The 20,461-nt window shown below is 42.2% G+C and overlaps 2 protein-coding genes across 4 annotated transcripts in view; one reads left to right on the plus strand and one right to left on the minus strand.

Moving 5' to 3' along the window:
• Positions 1 to 2,325, plus strand: part of SYN3 (synapsin III) — a 291,194-nt gene extending 288,869 nt beyond the window's left edge. For both annotated transcript variants that reach the window (XM_050926612.1, XM_050926622.1), the window contains one exon: positions 1,397 to 2,325. In XM_050926612.1, the coding sequence (XP_050782569.1) occupies positions 1,397 to 1,529 (133 nt within the window). In that variant the 3' untranslated portion in view covers positions 1,530 to 2,325. The remainder of the gene's footprint in view (positions 1 to 1,396) is intronic.
• Positions 2,326 to 7,420: 5,095 nt separating this feature from the next.
• Positions 7,421 to 20,461, minus strand: FBXO7 (F-box protein 7). Of its 2 annotated transcripts, none has more exons than XM_050926681.1 (9): positions 20,093 to 20,461; positions 17,931 to 18,234; positions 16,037 to 16,264; positions 14,315 to 14,456; positions 12,930 to 13,013; positions 11,208 to 11,303; positions 10,026 to 10,202; positions 9,272 to 9,309; positions 7,421 to 8,169 (listed from the first exon to the last, which is right to left on the minus strand). In XM_050926681.1, exons 1-9 carry the CDS (start codon positions 20,212 to 20,214, stop codon positions 7,765 to 7,767), a joined length of 1,596 nt encoding a protein of 531 aa, XP_050782638.1. In that variant the 5' UTR covers positions 20,215 to 20,461; the 3' UTR covers positions 7,421 to 7,764. The 2 variants fall into 2 exon arrangements, with proteins under 2 accessions (XP_050782638.1, XP_050782648.1); XM_050926691.1 differs by lacking the exon at positions 20,093 to 20,461 and adding an exon at positions 19,311 to 19,384.

Consider the following 20,461-nt stretch of genomic DNA (forward strand, 5'->3'; position numbering starts at 1 on the left):
TTGTAGATTTGAAAAAGATGTCTTTAAAAGTGTCTTGGCTTAGTAGACAGGCCAAGGCCGCTCTGATCCCTTGTTGCCAGGCAACAGCATTCTTCAAGACTCAGGGCTGGGTAACAGTGACTTAATTGGTACAAGTGCCCCTGTGCTGATGCTCTCCATGGAATTGGCCTTGGCAGATCCTTGGGCCATACGTATTTTTTTCAAAAAGAGTGAGAGGTCCTTTGCATCTTTGAGATTTCACATTCTCTCTCTCACACACACACATTCTTTCTCCTTGCCCGCCCCTGCAAGGCACAGCTGCTATCCTCCCAGTCAAGGAAACACCATGACTGTCCTGTCATTGGCCAGATGGCTTAATGTGAATCACACCTTCACTCTCCCCTAGGGTTAGGCTCTGCACAAACCTTTGTTGCGCCAAATTTCCAAGCATTTGTAGCGAGGCTGGGAGCACTACTATAAAGAGGGATCCAGATGGCCACTGCTGTGCTAAGCACCATGTCAGAACAAAGCATGTGGTGCTCAAAATCCAGATTGGCACTAGAGCTCCCTGTGTTGGGACTACTAGTGGAGCTGACCTGGCAGTAGCAATGGTGGGAGCCACCCTAGTGTAGACAAGGCCTGAAGGGCTGGGTGAACTGCTAATTCTGCCATCCTGCAGATCGGGAGACAAGCTTGGGTTTCCTGCATAATGAACCATTGGACTATTAACCTGGCCTCAATAGCACTCTTAGCCTCTGGCAGTGGAAAACTGAGACCTTGGGAATTAAGACGGGTCTCTGATACAGCTGTGCAGAGCACTAGGCTGGCATCCTTAATCATCTCTTCTCCTGCCATGGGTGCAGCTGGGACATTTGCTTTTCTTCACATACTGGATTTGCATGTTTGTTGTGGTTTGTAAACAATAGACGTTCCTCAGCTTGGGCCTTAGCTGTAATGTATGAATTAAGTACCACTGGTGAGGAAGTCACAGAACATACAGGCAAGGATCCTAGCTGGGACGTGCATGGTATCATAGACATTACTGGAGATGACCTGGTGCTCAATCCAGCTTCCATTGTATTCAATGGAAGTCTTTCCATTCATTTTAATGAGAGTTGGATTGTCCATTGTGATAGCAGATATCCACAGGGAGATTTGCAAAAATGCTAGTATTGAAAACCCTGCCTCAATCTCCGCACACCCCAAACACAGCCTGAACTGTGAATATCAGAGCCAGCAACCTCCAAACAGGGCTCAGGTGCCTTCGCAACCTATGGAGACTCCCCACATCTGCCCTTGAACTTGTCTGCTGCAACTGCAGTACAGTATCAATGACCAGCTTTGAATTACCAACTTCCCCTGCCCAAATGAATCCAACATCAGTCTTTCTGAGCATGAATGTCTCTTTTTGTTTCAGCAAATCCCAGTCCCTGACGAACACCTTCAGCATATCTGAATCATCACAACGGGGAAATGCCAACGAAGATGAGGCAAAAGCTGAAACCATTCGCAACCTGAGGAAGTCTTTTGCTAGCCTGTTTTCTGATTAACATCCCTGCAATTGGAGCAGTGCTTTTGTTAGTGCACTCTTCATATCAACCTACCCGATGTTATCATGGAATTTACTCACTGGTACCTACTCATGCAAAATCTGGGACCATAATCCTTCAAGCAATCTTTTCTAAATGGGTTTTGGCCAGGAATAATTTGGCCCTAGAAGTTTTAATTTTAAGGGTTATTCCAACATGGGCCAGAAAAGTGATTATGTAAAAATGGCAGTTGGTAAATCTGCTGTGTGTGCATAGTCAGTCAGATCTGCTGACTTGAGTGACTTGAAATAATTTCAAAGTACTTTTCACTCCTATTACCCCTTTCTGAGACAACACAGCTTTTGGAGAGCAAATTAGATTCTATTTTGGCTTGCATATTATCAATGGAATGAATAACTACGGTCCCATTACAGACTCTTTATTCTCATTGCGGCTGACCCAAAAGGAACAGAGTTTGATTTCTGATGCAAATGAACAGAGACAGAAATTAGAATAAACATCTGTTTACTTGTAAAGTGAGCATGTTTGATCTGGAAATCATGGAGACACAATGAATTTGGAACCTCATAATGCTGGCTTTACAGAGTCACTTTTCTGAGCAGAAACACATTTCAAGTAAAACTTGGTATCAGCTGTTAGTAAGTCCCAGAGATCATTGGAGCAGGGTATATATTGGATTTCTGCTCTGCTCAGGGCCATCTTACCAGTAGCAATGTAAATGTCGCTGTTTCACACCTTGAGGCTATGTTTCCTATGTGTTACTTGATTTCTGGGAGAAAGGTGTCATGTTATAACCCTACAGCCATAGCTCAAAAATAAACCAGAAAATAGGACTGCTGCACATCTTGAAAAAATGGGTAATTTATGTTCAAATATAGTTCATACCAACTTCAGATAAAATCCATCCAAGCTGTGAAATCTATGTAATCTGACTTGGTTGCTTCTGACTAAATGATCCCCGTGGGACAAGATTAATTAGTAGCAGAGTTTATGAGGTGTTCGTACCCTATTATGAATCTTCCATGCTACAAACTGGCAAGAGCCATGGAGTAAAATCCTGGCCCCACTTAAGTCAGAGGGAGTTTTTCATGGACTGTAGTGGGGCCAGGACTTCACCCATGGAGTCAATGCAAGGTGAGAGACCTGTGACTGGATGGCTTCCCCCTGGAGAACTATCACTTGGGGGAGAGAACAACCAGTAGAGCCTGGTGACTCCCGAAGTGGGAAGACGATGCAGAACAAGTTTACAGCTGGAGCCATGATGGATCTCATTGCCTACGCTTTTTAGTGACTGCCCCAAGGAATCTCCCCTAGGGCAGGTTATCAGTATTACAGGTACCCCAAAGAATTATTTTTCTAGAGAACTCGTAAGGGTGGCAGAAGGGACCCATAGTTGAACCATTGCCTGCTCTGCTTTCCCTTATGGCATGTGACAGTGTAAATCAGGGGTGTGCACGCAACTAGCTTTGGACTGAGCCATGACAAAAAAAATGAGTGACAGAAGCTATATGAATAGCTGGACATTAGTGGAGCTAGGACAATTTACCCCAGCTGAGGCTTTGCTCCTTGGAACAGGAGTTCAATTTACAACACACCAGCTGTGGGTGTGGTATTTCCATCCCACCAATCTTATGCACAGGAAGCAAGGCCCTGTGAACCCCAGTGAGGAGGCAGATGACACAGAAGACATTTCTGCTAGACTTTCCTTTTGGGTCTATCTAGTAGTGTTGTACCAATCCTCACATGTATTTTTAGGGCTGGACCCTTGAGACCATGTCCCCTTTGCAGCACACCAGGAAGTTCCTGTTTGGAGCTGAGCGAGGACATTTTATGGATCTCAAACACATTTCAGTGTGCAGCTCTGCCTGTGGTTTAGTGCTTTCCTGTAACCTGAAATGGGAACAGAAACCCAAAGTAGCAAGAAAAACAGCAGGCTGGCCATCTTGGATTTTACACCAACATGGGAATAAAGCCAGACAATTAATTCCTGCACAACACCAGTAACAATTGTCATCACAGTACAGCCATAGGGACCCAAGGCAATCAGCTCCCAGGGACGCTCCTGACTGGGTCGTTGTAGATGAAATGTCTTTGGTGAGCTGTGTGCTTTCCAGCATGCCACTTTTTTCTGCATGGGAAGGCTCTTTCGACCAATGAATTATGTCTGTCAGTTAATACTGAAGGAAAATAACCACCTGATTTATATTTTCTTTCTGTGCTTCTAGATCTTCCTTTTGGGTTTGCTAAGTGGTGAAACATGTAGCACTGTAACTACAAGCTACTACTCCTGTGCAGGAGCAAGAAAGTGGCGCATGCTGCTTTGCAGTCTCCAGGCACAATAAGAGGGTGACAAATGGCCTTGAATTGCCATGAGCACACACTGTACACTGTTAAAAACAATAGCTGATTTAACAGGCTCCATTTTGTGGACAGGAGGTACTGCAACTCTGGTGTGGGTGGGGGTGTTTCTTCTTTACATACACGCAGCAATTCTTAGGCTCTTTCCTTTCTATCTAGGCTTTTCTAGAGAGTAAATGTTTCCAGGACACAGCAAAGAAAAGGGCTCACTGCCAGAAATCTCAGCTGTTCACCTCCACTTATAAACTAAGTAACTTGTTTTGCTTCCTCTTTCCAGCACTGTCTATGCAAAACTGAAATAACTAGGAGACTAGTCTGGCATTGCACTTCACATCAACCCACAGTGGTCACTGCACCACTACGAGAAGATTTTTTATTTTAAACAAAGAATCAAAAAGTTAAAAATTCACATCTTTGTCTGAACTGCTCAGCTGGTGCTGCTGTAATAGCAAAGGTGTCAGTGTTACTGGCACACAGCTTATGAGATAATAGAACTGGTTTATAGGAATTGTTAGGCTTGCAGAATTGCCATGACCAATGTGAGGTAACAAATCCATTGAGAGTATAAGAGACAGACCTGAGGCATTTAGATTTATGCTCCCAAATGTCATCTTACAAGCTGCAAGCAAACAAATTGGAACACCTAACTATCCCTCACAAAAATCAAGGGCTGCAGAGTCAGCAGCCACAATCTTACTTGGTAATTCATGTTCAGTCAGTGCTCTAGCTCCCGAACAACATTTCAATTTCATGCCACACAAGAGGTCTGACAAATCAGAAGTGCTGTAAATCGCAGGCAGACAAGTTTACAGATTAGAGGTAAGAGGGGTATGTTCTAAGTTGATAAATATTAATATTCCAGTTGCACATAGGAGCCTCAACCCACCATCAGGGCCACCCTTGTGCTTGGGCAGATTTGCAAAAGCACCTATTGCTTTTAAAACTGCAAATTCCACTGAAGTCAATGCCACTTGTGCACCTAAATTTGAGGCGCTATTGAAAGTCTCCAATCAATAGCAAGAGAGAGTCCTCATCACAAAGAGCTGATAGTCTAAATAGACAGGAGAGTGAGATGGTGGGAGAAGGGGAGTATTATCCCCATTTTACAGATAGGAAACAGGCACGCAGAAATTAAGTAACTTGTTCAAAGTCACACAAGAGTGGTGTTTAGTGGGTGTAACTTACATGTCAAGGGGCTAAAAGAGAGGTGTGTAGCAGATCAATTTACTTTCTATTAATTGCTTTAAGTAGGATGCAGATGTACTTTATCTTATACATTCTTTTAGGCCTTTGGCTTGGTCAACCAACATAGTCTCTGTAACAAAGTTACTGCAGTTTGCTGCTCATTCAGCTAGAGTCAATAATGCTATATGCAGCACAAGAACTCGGTGCTGTGGAAGTAACAGCATCAGACAGGATATCGAGGGGAAAACAATATACTGTCCACGGGTGTGGTGTTTGCTACTAGATTCTGTTACAATAAACAGCAGAGAGGAAGGCAGGTGGCTCACTCCAGAGTCTGAAGATGAGTGACACATATGGAAGCTTTTGGGAAAAAAGGGACTTGCAGAGCTTATAAGAACAGTAACGATGAATTACAAATACACAGCAATTCTGTTTTCATGCACCTTGCCTACAGATAAAGAGTGAATATATTCTTGTGTATGACAGCAGCAGAAATGTTTGTAAATATACAGTTTCTCAGCCTAACCAGTGCACTAGACGTAAAAGATAAATAATATGGTTTACATTCCAATGCAATGCCAGGGATTAGAGAACCGTAAGCCTGCCCTGGGAACCACTGCTCTCCTTTCTTCCATTTATCCAACACAGTAAAGCCAGGAACGATCTCCACTAAATTAAGTTATCAGCATAACACACACACACACAAATCTCTTTTCCTGGTATCAGCTTTTTAAGAGCTAGTTAGTGAAGGGGTAAAGGGAAGAGAATAAATAATTTTAAAACAAACACTGCATTAAACTCACATGTAGTTGCTTGCAATGTTATGGGTGCATTTCTAAAGTGCTCATCATGTCCCAACACTGACAGAGCCTGAATTCCCTTTTTTCTGTTTATAACCTATGGAATGTCAATCATCATTTGTTAGCTCTGAGACCTAAACATAAGCCTATTTCTGTTTAGAGGAAAACTAAAACAGAATGAGGTATTCTACCCACTGCAAGTAAACAATAAGGATTAAGGGCAGCCTTGCTTTCTAAATGGAAAATTGTGTTCCTACATTCTGCTACTACATCCTTAGTCAGGTGTTCAGCTATCTAAATGCAGATTTGAACTAGCAATTGACTGTAGGAACACAAAGAATGCAGGGGCCATTTGTTGTGCAAGCAAAATGGATTAAATCCTGGCTCATTAAAATAAATGGCAAATCTCCCATTGTCTTCAGTAGCATCAGGATTTCAAACTAGATGGGCAGATATGTCACTGAAAATCTGACCTTAAATCACACAGGTAATAACAATTAATGGGAAGCTGCTGCTTTGATAGTGAAAGACAGAAAAAGCCATTCAATTTCCTTCGTTCATCTATAACATGAGACAGGGAAAGATCAGTAAAACAGCGGCTGTCATGGAGAGTTATCAGCACCATTCAGACTTGTAGAGATACTGAAAACTATTCCCAAAAAAGTTTGGAAAATTCATTAAATATATTCTTTAGTAAAGATCCCCTTTATAACTAATCACTGCCATTTGCTTTTAACTAGGCCAGAGGTAGTCCCTGGCTCAACAACACTGTATGGTCATGGAATGATCTGTTAGGATGCTTTGGCTACGGTCCCATTAGCTGCTTTCTTAATTAAAATGGGAATATATTAACGGCACTGATAACACATGCTGAGATTTGTTACTTGCCTGAAAGATACCTCATACTGCAGTAACGGGATCACATACCAGTCACATGGGAAGTCACTCAGGGTCTCCTGCTGCAATCTTGTCTTCACTGCACAACACCAGGTCACCCTATTTTACAGTACTAGGTAGCTTAGCCAGTTGGGAAAGTTTATTTTTGCTCTGTTTTTAAACATACAAAAATGCCTTTACCCACTATACGCAAAACCAAACAGTCTAAAGTAGGAGGGAGACAGATGCACTTCATAAGCTTTGCTGCAGATCGTTGCATTTTGCTTGTGCTTTTGTTCAGACTTTTGGATTGAACTGTAGCATGTTTTTATTCAGCTGTTGTAAGATGAACTGTTTTGTGATATTATTTCTGCAGTAAAGAAATAGCCCTGTATTCTTTGTGCACTGAGTCCTACACCAAAATTGCTCTTTAAGAAATTAAAAAAAAAAAAAAAAAAAACAGTGAAGATAAAGTAATTGATCAACTTCAGGAACACTTCAGACACTCAAATGTATCCTGTAAACACCAGTTCTACCATCTTATATAGTGTTGGAAGAGAAGGGTTCCCTTATTGAGAAAGGCTGTAAACCAGGTGGACTATAGAAGCCATCATACATCCCATGCACTTAATTCAAATCACTCAGATAACAAGAAGTCAGACCAGCCTAGCATTTGTGCTTAAAGTGCTCTTTATCTGATGCAGCAAATATCAGGCCAACAACCTTCTGCTCTCTAAGTAGCACTTCACAGATGATTAGAGAGGGGAAAAAACAGTAGCACAAACTTTCAAGTTAGAGCTCCTTTGGAAATAGCACTGAATTCTAGGTGGTGCAGCGTTATCATGTCCACAGAGCTTAAGTGAATCTATACCTTGTGGTCAAGATACCCTTGTGCCCATGAATTCTCACCATAATCAGAAGGGAAGGCTGATGTTAGTGCCCTGATGGGATCTCCTGCAGTTACAAAGCAAGCTCAGGAATTGAAATTTAGAAACCCATTAAAGGAAGAGTGGCAGTCAGATGAATGAACGGCGGATGTCAATTGGGCGGCCTCGGCTGGGTCTGGCAGGAAATCTGTCATTAGGACCAGCTCGTCCTGGCAGCGTTGGATTTGGCCCTGGCAGAGAGCCAATCGGATCATAATGTGGTCTGAATGGAGGAAACTGGCCTGGTGCCTCCCCTGGGCCAGGAATGAGCGAGTTAATTGGGTCTCCAACATATGGAAGAGTTGGTCTCTCATCATATTCTCCACCAATGATCATTGGGGGATAGATGGAGTTAGGAGAGAATGGGTTGGGAGGGAAAGGGTTTGGATAGAATGGGTTGGGATGAAATGGAATTGGATGAGGAGGTGGGGGCAGGAACATCATGTGCCTCCATCTCAGGTTTTCCTTCTTCTGCTTTAGTTTCTTCTTGTACAGCTGCAGAAAAGAAAGAAACAAAATTGAGTTTAAAATTCGAGTAGTGCTCATTGTACTAGCTTCACCCACATTGGATTTCCTTCACACTTGTTATGGGCGTAGAGGGCAAGGGAGGACTTCCCTCCATGTTCTATCAGTTATTTACAATATGCACATTAATGATGCAGCTGTCCATATTCAAATCACAGCAGGAATGTCCTGATTCAGCAAACTCAGACCATCCTTCTGAGCATTAGACTTTTCTGTGGAAAAGACTCTGACTTGGTCTCTCTCTCTCTCTTTTTGGATTTCCATCAAATTAGAACCCAAACAATACTGATTTCTTGGATTTACTTTAAACCTCTATGGCCAAATTTATCCCTGGTTTAATTCCACTGAAATTGTCAAAGTTACACCAAGGACAAATTTGGCACTTAATTTTGTGTGGTTTATGGCTGCTTTGGGATCTAAATATTTGCCTAAAATCATCAAAAAGCCACCTTAGAAATGAAATACAATAGAGACAGGGCTAATTTCCCTTATCCTCATAAAGGGCTACTTACAATTACATGAATCATATTTTAAGATCCTTGGGTGAAAAGTAAAGTTTGTGCCATTATACACATTTTAGACAGGAAAACTGAGATAGTGAGCAGTTAAGTGACTTGTCTAATGTGCCACAGCAAGTCAGTGACTCCTAGTCTCTTGCGCTAATCACTAGAGGTTACTACTTCTCTAGCTGAAGAGGTCACTTCAGAATCAACAGTAATGTCTCCAAACAGGCCCTGGTATCTGAGACTCAGTCAAACTGTTCTAGAACACTGCTGAGATTCTCTCTTGCTAGTCTCAAGGTCTAAAACAGCAACCCTCCTTCCTCCAAGGACTGCATACAGCTCCCTGCAGAGATCCTCAAATCTATTCCAGGATGTGGCCAAGGAGGGCAGTAGTAGTGATGCAATGCATTTTCTCCTGAGTGGGCTGAACATGATGTGCATATGAAGATCTCAGTTCCCTGCATTTTAGAACCTGATCTCTGCTCCCATTTAATCTCCAAGCCTGCAGCTCATTCTTAAACAAGCCATGGAGATCTATCTCAAAGAGAACATATATAATACCCACATACCTCTTTCCAGTCTGTGTCACGAGGCCTAGAAATTTGATCTGTGAAGGGGCAAAAATTAAATAAGCATTTTAAAAACAAAAATCACATTCATACCGAAGTGCATGAGTAGATATTTGTAAACCCCTGCAAAAACTAAGGTAGGTAATCAGACCTTAAGCATCTTTGTATATATAAAGTCAGTATCCTTAAACTGAGACATTAGGACTCCTAGAAGATGTACGGCGAGGAGCCATTAAATCTATTAATTCTCTCTGCTTCATACCAAATTTCAAGCTCCTGTATCTATATATCAACTACAGAAACCCTAGAAATATTGTCACTGCCAGCGTCTGTGTATGACAGCCCTTTGCCTCTCAACCCATGACTGCTTAGTTTCCTAAAAAACTTCTCTTGAGGGACACTGGCAAAGGTTTTTTCCCTCTTCCCAGATTTGCAATAAAGAGCCTGAATGTTTCTATAAACAGCTGAAAAGTAGGCGACTCAGCATCAGGTGATGGGCCAGCTCTCTGCAGACCGCCAGCAAGTGTTTGTCAGATTATCAGTTGCCCACAATCTAAGAATCACTGAAGGAAGTATCTGCCAGTATTATGCTTTCAACTAGCCAACACAATTAGTCAGTATAATGATTGATTAATAAATTTACTCTCCATTTTTAGGAAACAGATGTAGCTAAGGAAGCCTCTTGTCAAATTCATCCGAAGAGGGACCTTAGGTGGCAGACCTATTAGGGAGAAAGGGTGCATGTAGGAATCACCTCGGAAGTCTCGCAGGTACATAAATCTCCATAAAAGCTGGTCATTGGAAGCTGTGTAGAGGTCCCGGCAGACGGCAGACAGAGAGAGGAGTGAGCGGATGTCCAGAAGTCGGAAAATCCGTAGCTTCAGTTCTAGAGGAAGGACTACCAAGCCAAACACATCTGGCAGGTTCAGAGCTAGAATGGGAGGTGAGGAGAAAGCAGTATTATTTGCAATAATTGATTCTCATTCCCAACATGAAGGGGCCGTTTCTTGGTTTGGAAACATTTTCCCTTAAGTAATTTCCCATGGAGCTTTCAGTTGCATCACTTAACTCTGGAAGTGCTATGATGAGACTTACTATGACAGATTGAAGAGAGACACTTTCTGCACGTATGTGAAGTAGACAAAATATGACTATAGTACTGGCTATGCTCCACACTATTGTCCCTCAAGCTAAAGATGCCGTAAGGAACTAATCATGTTTCACAGACTTCAAAACCGAGCAAGAGGCTGAAAAGGTAAAGGCAGTATTTGCCTAATTCCAGTAACACACATAAACCACATTCAACAAAGAATCTCTAATCCCATGAAAACGCAACAAAATCCATAAAATACTCCAAGAGAAAGAATTTATCATTGAGTTTGTCTTCAGATTTTGAGGCTGACATTTAGTCTGGCAATTCCTGTATAAACAAACTATGCTTTACTATTGCCATGCAAATCACCAAGCTGGGTTGCTTCACACCATTCCTTCCAACATCTCAGTAACCAACCAGTAAGCATGTCATCCCACACAAGATGTAATACTGCATAGCTTTTCCCCAGCCTGACAAAAGAACAAATAGACAGCACAGAACTTAAGCCAAGGAATTCAGCACTTTAAGCCTGGTTGCTACTTTGTAATCATCATCAGGGGGAAATAGTCTTTCCAGCTGTATCAGCAGCGGCATAAATCTTCAGCCCATTAAGTGAAACCCAAATGTTCTATTTAATTTGAACTACACAAACAAATTTCAGATTTTTAACAGTTTTATTAACATTCCTAAAATTAGAAGATGACTAATTTAATATCTTTAGAACTAGGAATATTTATTTTTACTCTCTATGTAGCCAGCACTTAGGTTATTCATGACTCTTTCTATGTAGGCCTCTGGATAGATCCCAACTGATCACATACCAATTCCTTTTACTGATGTTACCTTGTCGGGCAGCAGCCAGAAGAGGGTACACCATCTGGTCTTTAAAGAGGCGGGATAGTTTCTGAAGATCTTTGTATACCTCTCCAACATTTTCTTCTATTGAAATAAGACGACAGAGTTTAACTTTAACAAGTTGTTATACAACATACAAGGCGGAGAGGTTTATGGGTTACATTTTGTGTACAAACAGAACTCTATAGTTCATGAAAGTTTTCATTTTTCATATGAAGGAAACAACAAAGTAAAATACTTTATTTGGGATGGACCAGCATGAGAGAACAGGCACTGGAACCTGGCCAAATCTAGTCGGGTGAAAGAAACAAAGCTAAGAATCCTGGCTGATGTATTATTGTTTCCATTACAGTAATGCGATGGAACCTCAATCAAGGATCAGATACCCTCTGTGTTAGGTATGCTACAAAGCCCTTTGTCATCCTGCTGTGACTACACTGCGCAGCAAATATGACATTAAGAGACCTGTGATAAGCCAGTAGAATAGTTTGAGGAAAGGATGGAGTTTTAGCCTTCAGTTGGGAGTTCCTTGCATTTCTGAGATTGAATACAGTCTCTTTTGTTACTATGTATTTTTCTCCTTTAAATCATCTCCAACGATCCAAAAATCAGACATTTAAATATATAATCAGTTTTAAAAACAAAAAAACCCCACTACGCAGTCCTATGAAGACTTAGAAGTTTCTTAGCAGATCACAAGCCAATGGACCAGGTTAGCAATTAAGAAGTGTTGCCGCCACAGTAATAATGTAATGGACCAAGTCCATATCATATATTCATAAGTAGCCAAGTATTATCCTTTTGCATTTAGAGACACCAAGAGTTTTTCAAATGATATTTGCTTACAGACTCTCAACACTTTTGCCAGATTTTAGCCACAGAGCAGGCATATATGCTTGAATTGTTAACCTGACTAGTGAGGGGCTGACATGAATGGCTGCCCATTCTCTCATTGCAGCAACAAAAGAAAAAGGTGCTCCTATGATCTTGGCTACACTTCACTGTTTAGCTATCCTTCTGTACCCTTTTCAATAAAGTCTTATTATACCAGGATCTTGGACTACCCAGGATGCAATGCAGTGAAGTGCAGCTACTGGCAACAAAGCAGTCATGTATACTTTAGAGTACAAAACATAGTCAGACCTGTGCTAATATAAAATCCAGATCTTTTGCAATGGATGTTTCCCTATTTTTGGCATTCTGGACTCATCTAAGTGGTCAGCACACACTTCCTAACAGGAACAACATTTACAATAATTGCAACATTTTCAGTAATTGCAATGCCATAAAGACAGAGCTGACGTTAGCCACATTGAACCCCCAATTCCCACAAAAAGAGAAAACAAAAACAATGAGTCCAGGATGGTTCACCATTGCTGCCTTAGAAATACCTATATACATCCATATATTTAGTTAGAAGCCCCATGAAAAAGGGATATAATCCAGAAGAGGCCTCATGGCCTCTCAAGGTTCTTCACTTACATAGCTAATCTAGGAAATTCAAGTAATCTTAACAGCAAAATTCGACTTAGTGGCCACCCATTTGTACTCCTTTTTCCTCACAGCTAGCTGCTCCACGAACTGGTGGTCACCCACCTTCTCTTATCACCATCTTTTGTATCTTGGGCCTCTCTGTCAAACGTTTGCTATGTTAGTCCCCTCCCTCACTTTTCAGGCTGGCTGTTTTCTAAAGTGCCGCATTCTAAATACCTGATTCCTGAAAGAAAATGAAGGATGTTGGCAACAGCTGCAGTCGCTTCACACTTTTAATCTCGTTGTTGATTTTTAATGTTGCTAAAATGCGAAAGAAAGAAACGAACATGTTGAGAGGCTACAGAGACCATCTCATTTCTACCTTATCCTTGGAAACAGTTTAGTTTTCCTTCTCTCATTCTCCTTCCTGGGAAGTGGGGAGAGGAACTAGACACATACAATTCTGACAAGCAGATAGCTAAACCCATTTTACCTCCCCAAAAAATAAGTATATGTAAAATAGCAAAGAAGAGAGAAAGATCAGTTACCTACAGCAGTTTATCAGTTGAAATAGTCATAACACAGGTAAGAGATGGCAGTGATACCCCATGAGAAATCAAACTGTAGCAAGGAGTCATTGCTCCTGTTCACTAGATGAACACTGTACACGAGGCAGTCAATGCACTGCCCCTCTCCATCACAAATTCAAGTGAGCAAGTCCCCTGACTTGGTCAAAGGATTACATTTAAATCCTGGACAGCGAGACATGCTTCATCACATATCCTGAGAGAGCCTAAGTGCTTATGCATGCTGTCTTGGATTTTTTTTTTTTAAATATATATGTACTTTCCATTGAAGTGCACATTTCTGTATCTGAGGTTAGAATCAAGCCCAGAAGTAACACTGCCTCTGCAAAATGTGGAAGTGTCCAAAATGATGAGTAAATTAGGACAAAAAATACTCCAAATAACCTGGGAATCATTTTAAGAGAAAGAAATGGCACTAATTTTCTGGAATTAATAGTTCTGATGAACTGAAAATGTGGAATGAAGTTTAGGGATATTGCTAAAGTGACTTCTTGCTGAATCAGCAAAATAAATAAGTCTGGAACTTGTCTGTGACATTTACAAATAGCATGTGATACAAACAAGACATACCAGTAATACTGCTAATCCCATTACATCTGTGTTAACACCTTGTATCGTACTTCATGAATCAAAAGAAGGAACAGACAGGTTTGCCAACGTGCTAATCAAAAGTGAACACTTGAACTGGCTCAGTAGCCATAGGATATTGCTCTGCATTGATAGGTGGGAGACCTGGGATCGCCACCTAGGCAAGAAGGAGCCAAGCTCATTTGGAACCAGGAGGGAGCACCTTTTCTTGCTCAATTGATTAAGAAGCTAAAGATTCAAAGGAAGTCTAGTCCCATCTTCCCTTGCTGGAAAATGGTAGCTGTGATGTAGCACCACAAAGAGAAAGGGGGCAGGCAGGGAGGGAGAGAGAGGGTGATTCCAGCGGGGAAAAGGATGAAGTAGCTTCATATAACAACTATATATATGGGGTAAAAAAGAAAAAAAGAGCTAGATCCCAGAGACATTTCTAATGCCTGGCACAGTTACCATTAATGACAATAAGATCTCCCAAAGGCACACAGGTCAGAGCAGCAGAGCCATCTTCACAGAGGGGATGAGTGTACTGCAGTTTATAAACGCCTCCACTTCTCCATTTCTCAGGCATAGATACTGCCTTTGCTTCAGTCCCCTGACAGTAAATGAAAAGATAAAGAACACTGTATTCCTGAGCAATCTGACCAAGGCTGAGAAGAACTAAATTAAAACATTAACAGTTACTCAAATCCCAACAAATGTGTGTGTAAGAGAATAATTAATATGTCTGCTCTACAGAGACAGACTACTTCGTGGTGTAATGTGGCATAAAGGTTTTATCAGCATAAGCCTGGGTTGGCCACATTAACATACTTCTAGCTTCACTGCTTGTGAATATACAAGTCATCTTAAACTTGTATCAATAAAACTTTTATACCACAATTCACTATATATTCAGTACATGCCACAGGCTACAGAAAATTAATATTAAGAATGTTTTAAGAAAGGCTGTTGGAACAATTTTCACCTCTCTCCAAGTGAAGCCAGGTGCCTTTGTCTTCATGAATCCATGTTTATTATATACACATTACTGGTTTGACTATGACTATATATTTAACACACATACACAAAAACACTGTTAAAAGAACATTAAGGTTACAAAGTCAAGCACTCAAAAGTTAGGGAATGCTAGAATTAAGAGGCCTGTGCAACCTTAATTGGGCCCCTCCGTGCATATGAATGACGATACAATCTTTAATTGCATGATCATATACTATATTTTCAACAGGAGCCCTGCCTCATTCACTGCATAGGATGGACAGTACTCACTGAACAAACAGCTATTCAGTACTGTTTTCCTCTCACTGAACAATACATGGCATCAAGCCTTATTTACTGTACATTATTCAAACTCTGCTCTGATGACAGAATTATTAATTTCCTCATGGGCTTTTCCATATGGCTCTCATTACTTTAGTATCTGTGTGCTTCACTCCATTTGTTTCCTCACAATTTTGTGCTGCAGCCTCAATTGCTACTTCCAAGACTGCTGGCTGAACTGAAGAGACATAGCTCACAGTGGCTATGACTAGTGCATGCTAAAACTAATAGCCAAAGGGGAAGGAGAAATGCTCATCACGTGCAGAGATATGAACAACTTAGCCACAGTAACTATCATCTGAGGTGAACACCAATGAAACTGTCAAATTGTGGGGGGAAAGGATTGTAACAATCCATGGTTATAAATCCTGTTCCCATATATATAAAAAAGGAACTCATTATTCCAATTAGAAAGCAGGCAGTCAATATACAATGACAGTATGAAAGACCAATGCCAAGAGGGGGAAGGGAGGAGTACACAAAGTTATTGATAACTGAATACAGAATGATATAAATGCATACATTCTCCACTTCTAGGAACTGAATTTAAACATTATCTCCCCATAGCCAAAAATAAGTAGCTAACACCCTTCCCCTTTCCAGTCAAGCAGGGAGGCCAAGGATTGAATAGACATACAGACTGGACTACTATCTCACTCTTAGAGGTTGTACCACTATTTCATCATTGAGGAATGTTGCCAAGATAAACTAGGGAAGCTGGTACTTCAGCTAACCATGCTGCTGAGAAGGATGTAACAGTAGATCTTTAAGCACAGACACATGAAGAACAATATTCCAGATATTCTTATTTTTCTCCTACTAAGTGGGAGGTTTCTCTTCCAGTTTTGCACTTACCTGTGGTACATAACCTGTCTCCATCATGAGAAGATGTACCAGAACTATCAAGGCATCATTGGCATTGGTACATTCAGCAGAATGGTAGAGGGTCTCCAAGGAGTGTGGCACTTCCCCATCCACAGCTTCACTGCACAGCATTGGCTCAGAAGGATAAGAACCTGTACCCTCCTCCAGATCAATGTCATCTGGGACTAGCCCAGAAGCAAACTTTAGGCTGCATCCTGCCTTAAAGGGAAAGTAATACAAACGAGGTGGCATTCAGAAACTTATGCCTACATGGATTGATTTTTTAATCCTGCTAGCCCTTCCAGTCTTCTTTCAGCTGTGAAGCTCTGATTTGGGAGTACATACCGGTCAGTCACTTAGAATTGCTGTGCAGAGCTCAGAAGGATATTACTTTTGAGTGATAACTTTTCTCAAATATAAGAGGGGCTTTCTTGAACTACAACACAAAGCAACCTCCAAGAGATAGAAAATCTTGGGGTTAGGGCACTGGACTTGATTCAATTCTTGGCTCTCTCATACACTTCCTGTGTGATCTTCACTAAGTCACTTAATCTCTGTGCTCAGTTTCCCACCTGTAAAATGGGAATACTACTTTTGTCTGTTTTGTTTAATTTGTAATACAGGCTCTTCAGAGCAGTATCTTTCTATTATGTGTGATAAATGTTCTACATACAATGGGCTTACATGCACTACTGTATTACAAAGAAATAATGTATTAAAGCACCATGAAGATTCTAACAGCAGGCTACAGGGGCACAACTCTACACAGTATGGCATCATCATTTCTCAAAATTCAAGGCAGCTGACCAAAAGCGGCAAGACTAAGACTGGTCCAGAATGCCCAAGATTCTTTGTAAATGAAATTATTCCCAGTCCCTTAGATCTAATTCTCAAAAGGATGCCATCCCCTTCCCCCTTAAAAAAAACCCATAAAGGTCGGTGGCCTCACCATAATTTCCCTTCTACTAAGATGGCCCTAAAGTCAGACATTCAGATTTTATAACATATAGTATGATTAAATGCCCCCTCAAAACTGCCTGAGAAAATTCAAAAGAAGCAATTTAAACTGTTTTTCAAATTTTTATACTTTAGTTTTGTGGCACATAAAGGAGTACATGGAAACTTGCTCTCCATCTTTTCCTAAATTTTGGGAGGAAAGCCTACTGGAAGGAAGGAAGAAATTTTATCTCAAACACATAAAATAAGTATGACTACACGATTTCCTCCCTCACCCCTTAATTTATATTAAGATTTATTTTAAAAGTTTTTACATTAGTGGCCACAAAGATTGTAACAAGATGCTCTACATTTATGTGTTTTAAAATATAGTTTTATGTGTTGGAACCAACCCTAAAGTGACACATTTCTTAAAAAGAAACTGTTCCTGCAGAATATTCCACTTCATAACAAACTCTTTAAACCATGGACACTATTTCAACTGATTACAAAATTGCTCTCTCCTCCAGTGGACATTATTTCAGAATGGCTCAGTTGAGGGCTTAGGGGAGAAGAAAAGTACTTGTGGAAAGTATCAGAAGTCTCTTTTTAAAAGGAGACTGTGGAGGTGGGAGAAGAACTCACTCTTAGCTCCCTTGAAAAGGGTGTGTTCTGCAGAAATCTGATTAGCAAAATCTAGAGATATGTAAAGGACTCAAATGGAATTTGAAACACCCTGGAACCACTTAACGTTTCTGACGTGCACAAGGCTTAAGAGATTATATACAGAGACAGTAATAGACAGATAAGTGATTGACTATACACCAGGCAAGCACCTAGAACTATAATACTTCAAGGATGCTCCCTATTATAAAGTCTAGCAACCAGCACTCAATGTGCTGTGTCCTCTTGTTTCCCGATCGGTGTATCTCAATCCTTAAGTACTTACCATATCATCACTCTTCTGAGCATCAGTCTGAGCTTTATGGTCTTCACATGGCCCATTCTGCCTTTCTTTTTCTGGACTGTTGGCCTGACCGTGGATGGTGGTCAAGGTGGACAGTTCGTGATTATTCTGGAGTGGGGGAGGAGGAGGTGAAGATAAGGATGGGGGTAATATGGGTGCTGCATTGGTCTCGTCCAGTAACAAACATATCATATCTCCAGAAACTATCCCATATGAAGCCAAGGTCTCATGGTCTCCAGTGAGGGCATCTTTGTTGTTCAATGTTATTGAAAACTGGGTATCAGAACTGCAAAGAGATAGAAAAAACTGCAAGGCCACGTCTGGTAGGATCAGTTTAAGTCATACATTCAGATTACACAAATGTATGGTATGATTATTAATGGTTTTGTTAAACCTAAGTACTGGTCTGATTAGTCACATGCTCAAAGAAGCACTAGGAAAATAAACAATGGGCACAGTATAAAACCAAGGTACAGGTTAATGTAATTTTTTTTTTTACCTCTCTCTCTTTGTGTTATGTTTGTTTTAACTAACTAAATCACAGAACCTAGAAATCTTGGGTAGGTTTAAACCTCCATCTCTGAAAAACAGGTAACTGCCTCAGTCTGCAATGTACCTTATAAACACATTCTAGGAAGCAGCCAATTGCCCCGAAAACTAAAACTAGCTTCAGCAACTTTAGGTCAAAGATTTTAAATGAATCACTGAGGCAGAGTATATTTAAAATAGTTAATTCTTGAAAATATTTCTATGCAAATATCCTTTAGCCTGCTCAACATGAGGGTCTTTGGGCAAGACCTTGAAAAATAAGGTCTTCCCAGAGACAAAGATTCCATGACATTTTAATAAGATTAATTGTTTGTCCTGATGTCTTAGGACTGGGGTTCTCAAACTGAGGGTCAGGATCCCTCAGGAGGGTCTCGAGGATATTACATGGGGGTTAACAAGCTGTGTCCCTCCACCCCAAACCCTGCTTTGCCTCCAGCATTTATAATGGCATTAAATATCTTTAAAAGTGTTTTTAATTTATAAGGGGGGGGTCACACTCAGAGACTTGCTATGGGAAAGGGGTCACCAGTACAAAAGTTTGAGAACCACTGCTAGCACATGTATATACTGCTTGTGAAGCACTCTGGGATCCTTCAGAATATGAAATATATACATACATGAAAACATGAATGCAAATATTTTATTGCTATTAGCCTGTTGAAGAAGCTATTTTTTGTTTTTAAGACTCATTTAATAGCTTTTATTCTCCTGTAAACAAAATCAAGAGCCTTTCACACACAAATCTTTTCATGATTGCTGACACACAGAGCCCCCGATAGGAGAAAGCTTTACAGCCACACTAAACAGACATACTCTAATTTGTGTCACACAGAGGAAAGGTTCAGTTTTGGTCCATAAATGTACAATCAGAACTGAGTTGAGCATTTCAGAGGAGTGTTTGAGAATAACTTTCACTTTTAGCCAACTCCCTACTGCCTCTTTCATTTCCATTTTGGTGCTGTGAGATAAATGAAACCGAACACGATGAGTAAACACCGGGCATTTTATCCTCTTTTACTTCTGACACGTGATTTTTTGGCGACCGGTTGGGCAGTGACAGCTCTGGATCACGCACAATCCTACTGCCCACAGCTCGGGCGCAGCAGCGGGGTAAATCTCCCAGCCCGCGCCTCAGCCGAGGGGTGGCGGAACCCCCAGACAGGGCAGCAGCGGCCCGAGCCTGGCCACAGCGTTGCCAACCCCAAGTGCCCAGAACTCATGAGCCAGGCCCCACGAAACCACGCGAGTGTCCGAACAGTTCGGGCGGGGTGAGCTGCGGCCCAGCGCCCCACGCCCCCGGGGCTCCACGGGAGCCAGGAGACTCGCGATAAAACCCCGAGGCCAGGAAACGCTGCAGCCAGGCCTGGGGCGCGCTGCGCTGACAGTCACCCTCGGCCCTTCCCCCGGGCGGCCTCGGGACGCTGCCCAGCCGCACCACACTCCGGGCACCTCCGGAGAAGCCCCGCCCCCGCGGGCAGCAAGTGCCCCCGCAGCCTTGGGCGGGACGGCTGGGGCACGGCCCTGCATGGTACTGGCCGGGTGCTACCCGCCGGCCTCGGAATGGCCGCGTCCCCCTCCCCCTTTCCTCGCGCTACCTGTAGCCCCAAGTGGGCAGCAGCGCCTGGCACAGGTGCGCGCGCAGCTCCCCCAGCGTTGGCTCCGCCCCCTGCATCTCGAGCGGGGCCGTCCGCTTATGCATCCGGACCCGGAGCTTCATGGCGGCGGCTCCTCGCTCCCCTGTCAGGCTCCGCTCGGTGGTGGCGACGGCGGGGGCTGCTGGGGATTGTTGTTGTTTTGGTTGGTGACGCCCCACCTCGCTCCATGGGAGCCCGGCCCCGCCCCTAGGTGTTCACGCGGGCTGCCCCCGCCCAGCTCTCCCCACCAACGGTAACGCTGAGGGGCGATGAGTCGGCGCTCTTCGCAGCAGCTGCGCACTTCCGAGCATGCAGGCTGCGGGGAAGGCC

Source organism: Gopherus flavomarginatus, chromosome 1, assembly GCF_025201925.1.
Source record: "Gopherus flavomarginatus isolate rGopFla2 chromosome 1, rGopFla2.mat.asm, whole genome shotgun sequence".
In the NCBI taxonomy this organism is placed as follows: Eukaryota; Metazoa; Chordata; order Testudines; family Testudinidae; genus Gopherus; species Gopherus flavomarginatus.

What these genes read in the sequence shown, in the direction of transcription:
- FBXO7 (XM_050926681.1), bottom strand. Translation starts at nt 20,214, where the DNA reads ATGAAGCTCCGGGTCCGGATGCATAAGCGGACGGCCCCGCTCGAGATG. An exon ending in CTCAGAAGAGTGATGATATG is followed by an intron (nt 16,265 to 17,930) that starts GTAAGTACTTAA and finishes TTTCCCTTTAAG; the next exon opens with GCAGGATGCAGCCTAAAGTT. An exon ending in AGATCTTATTGTCATTAATG is followed by an intron (nt 13,014 to 14,314) that starts GTAACTGTGCCA and finishes TTCGCATTTTAG; the next exon opens with CAACATTAAAAATCAACAAC.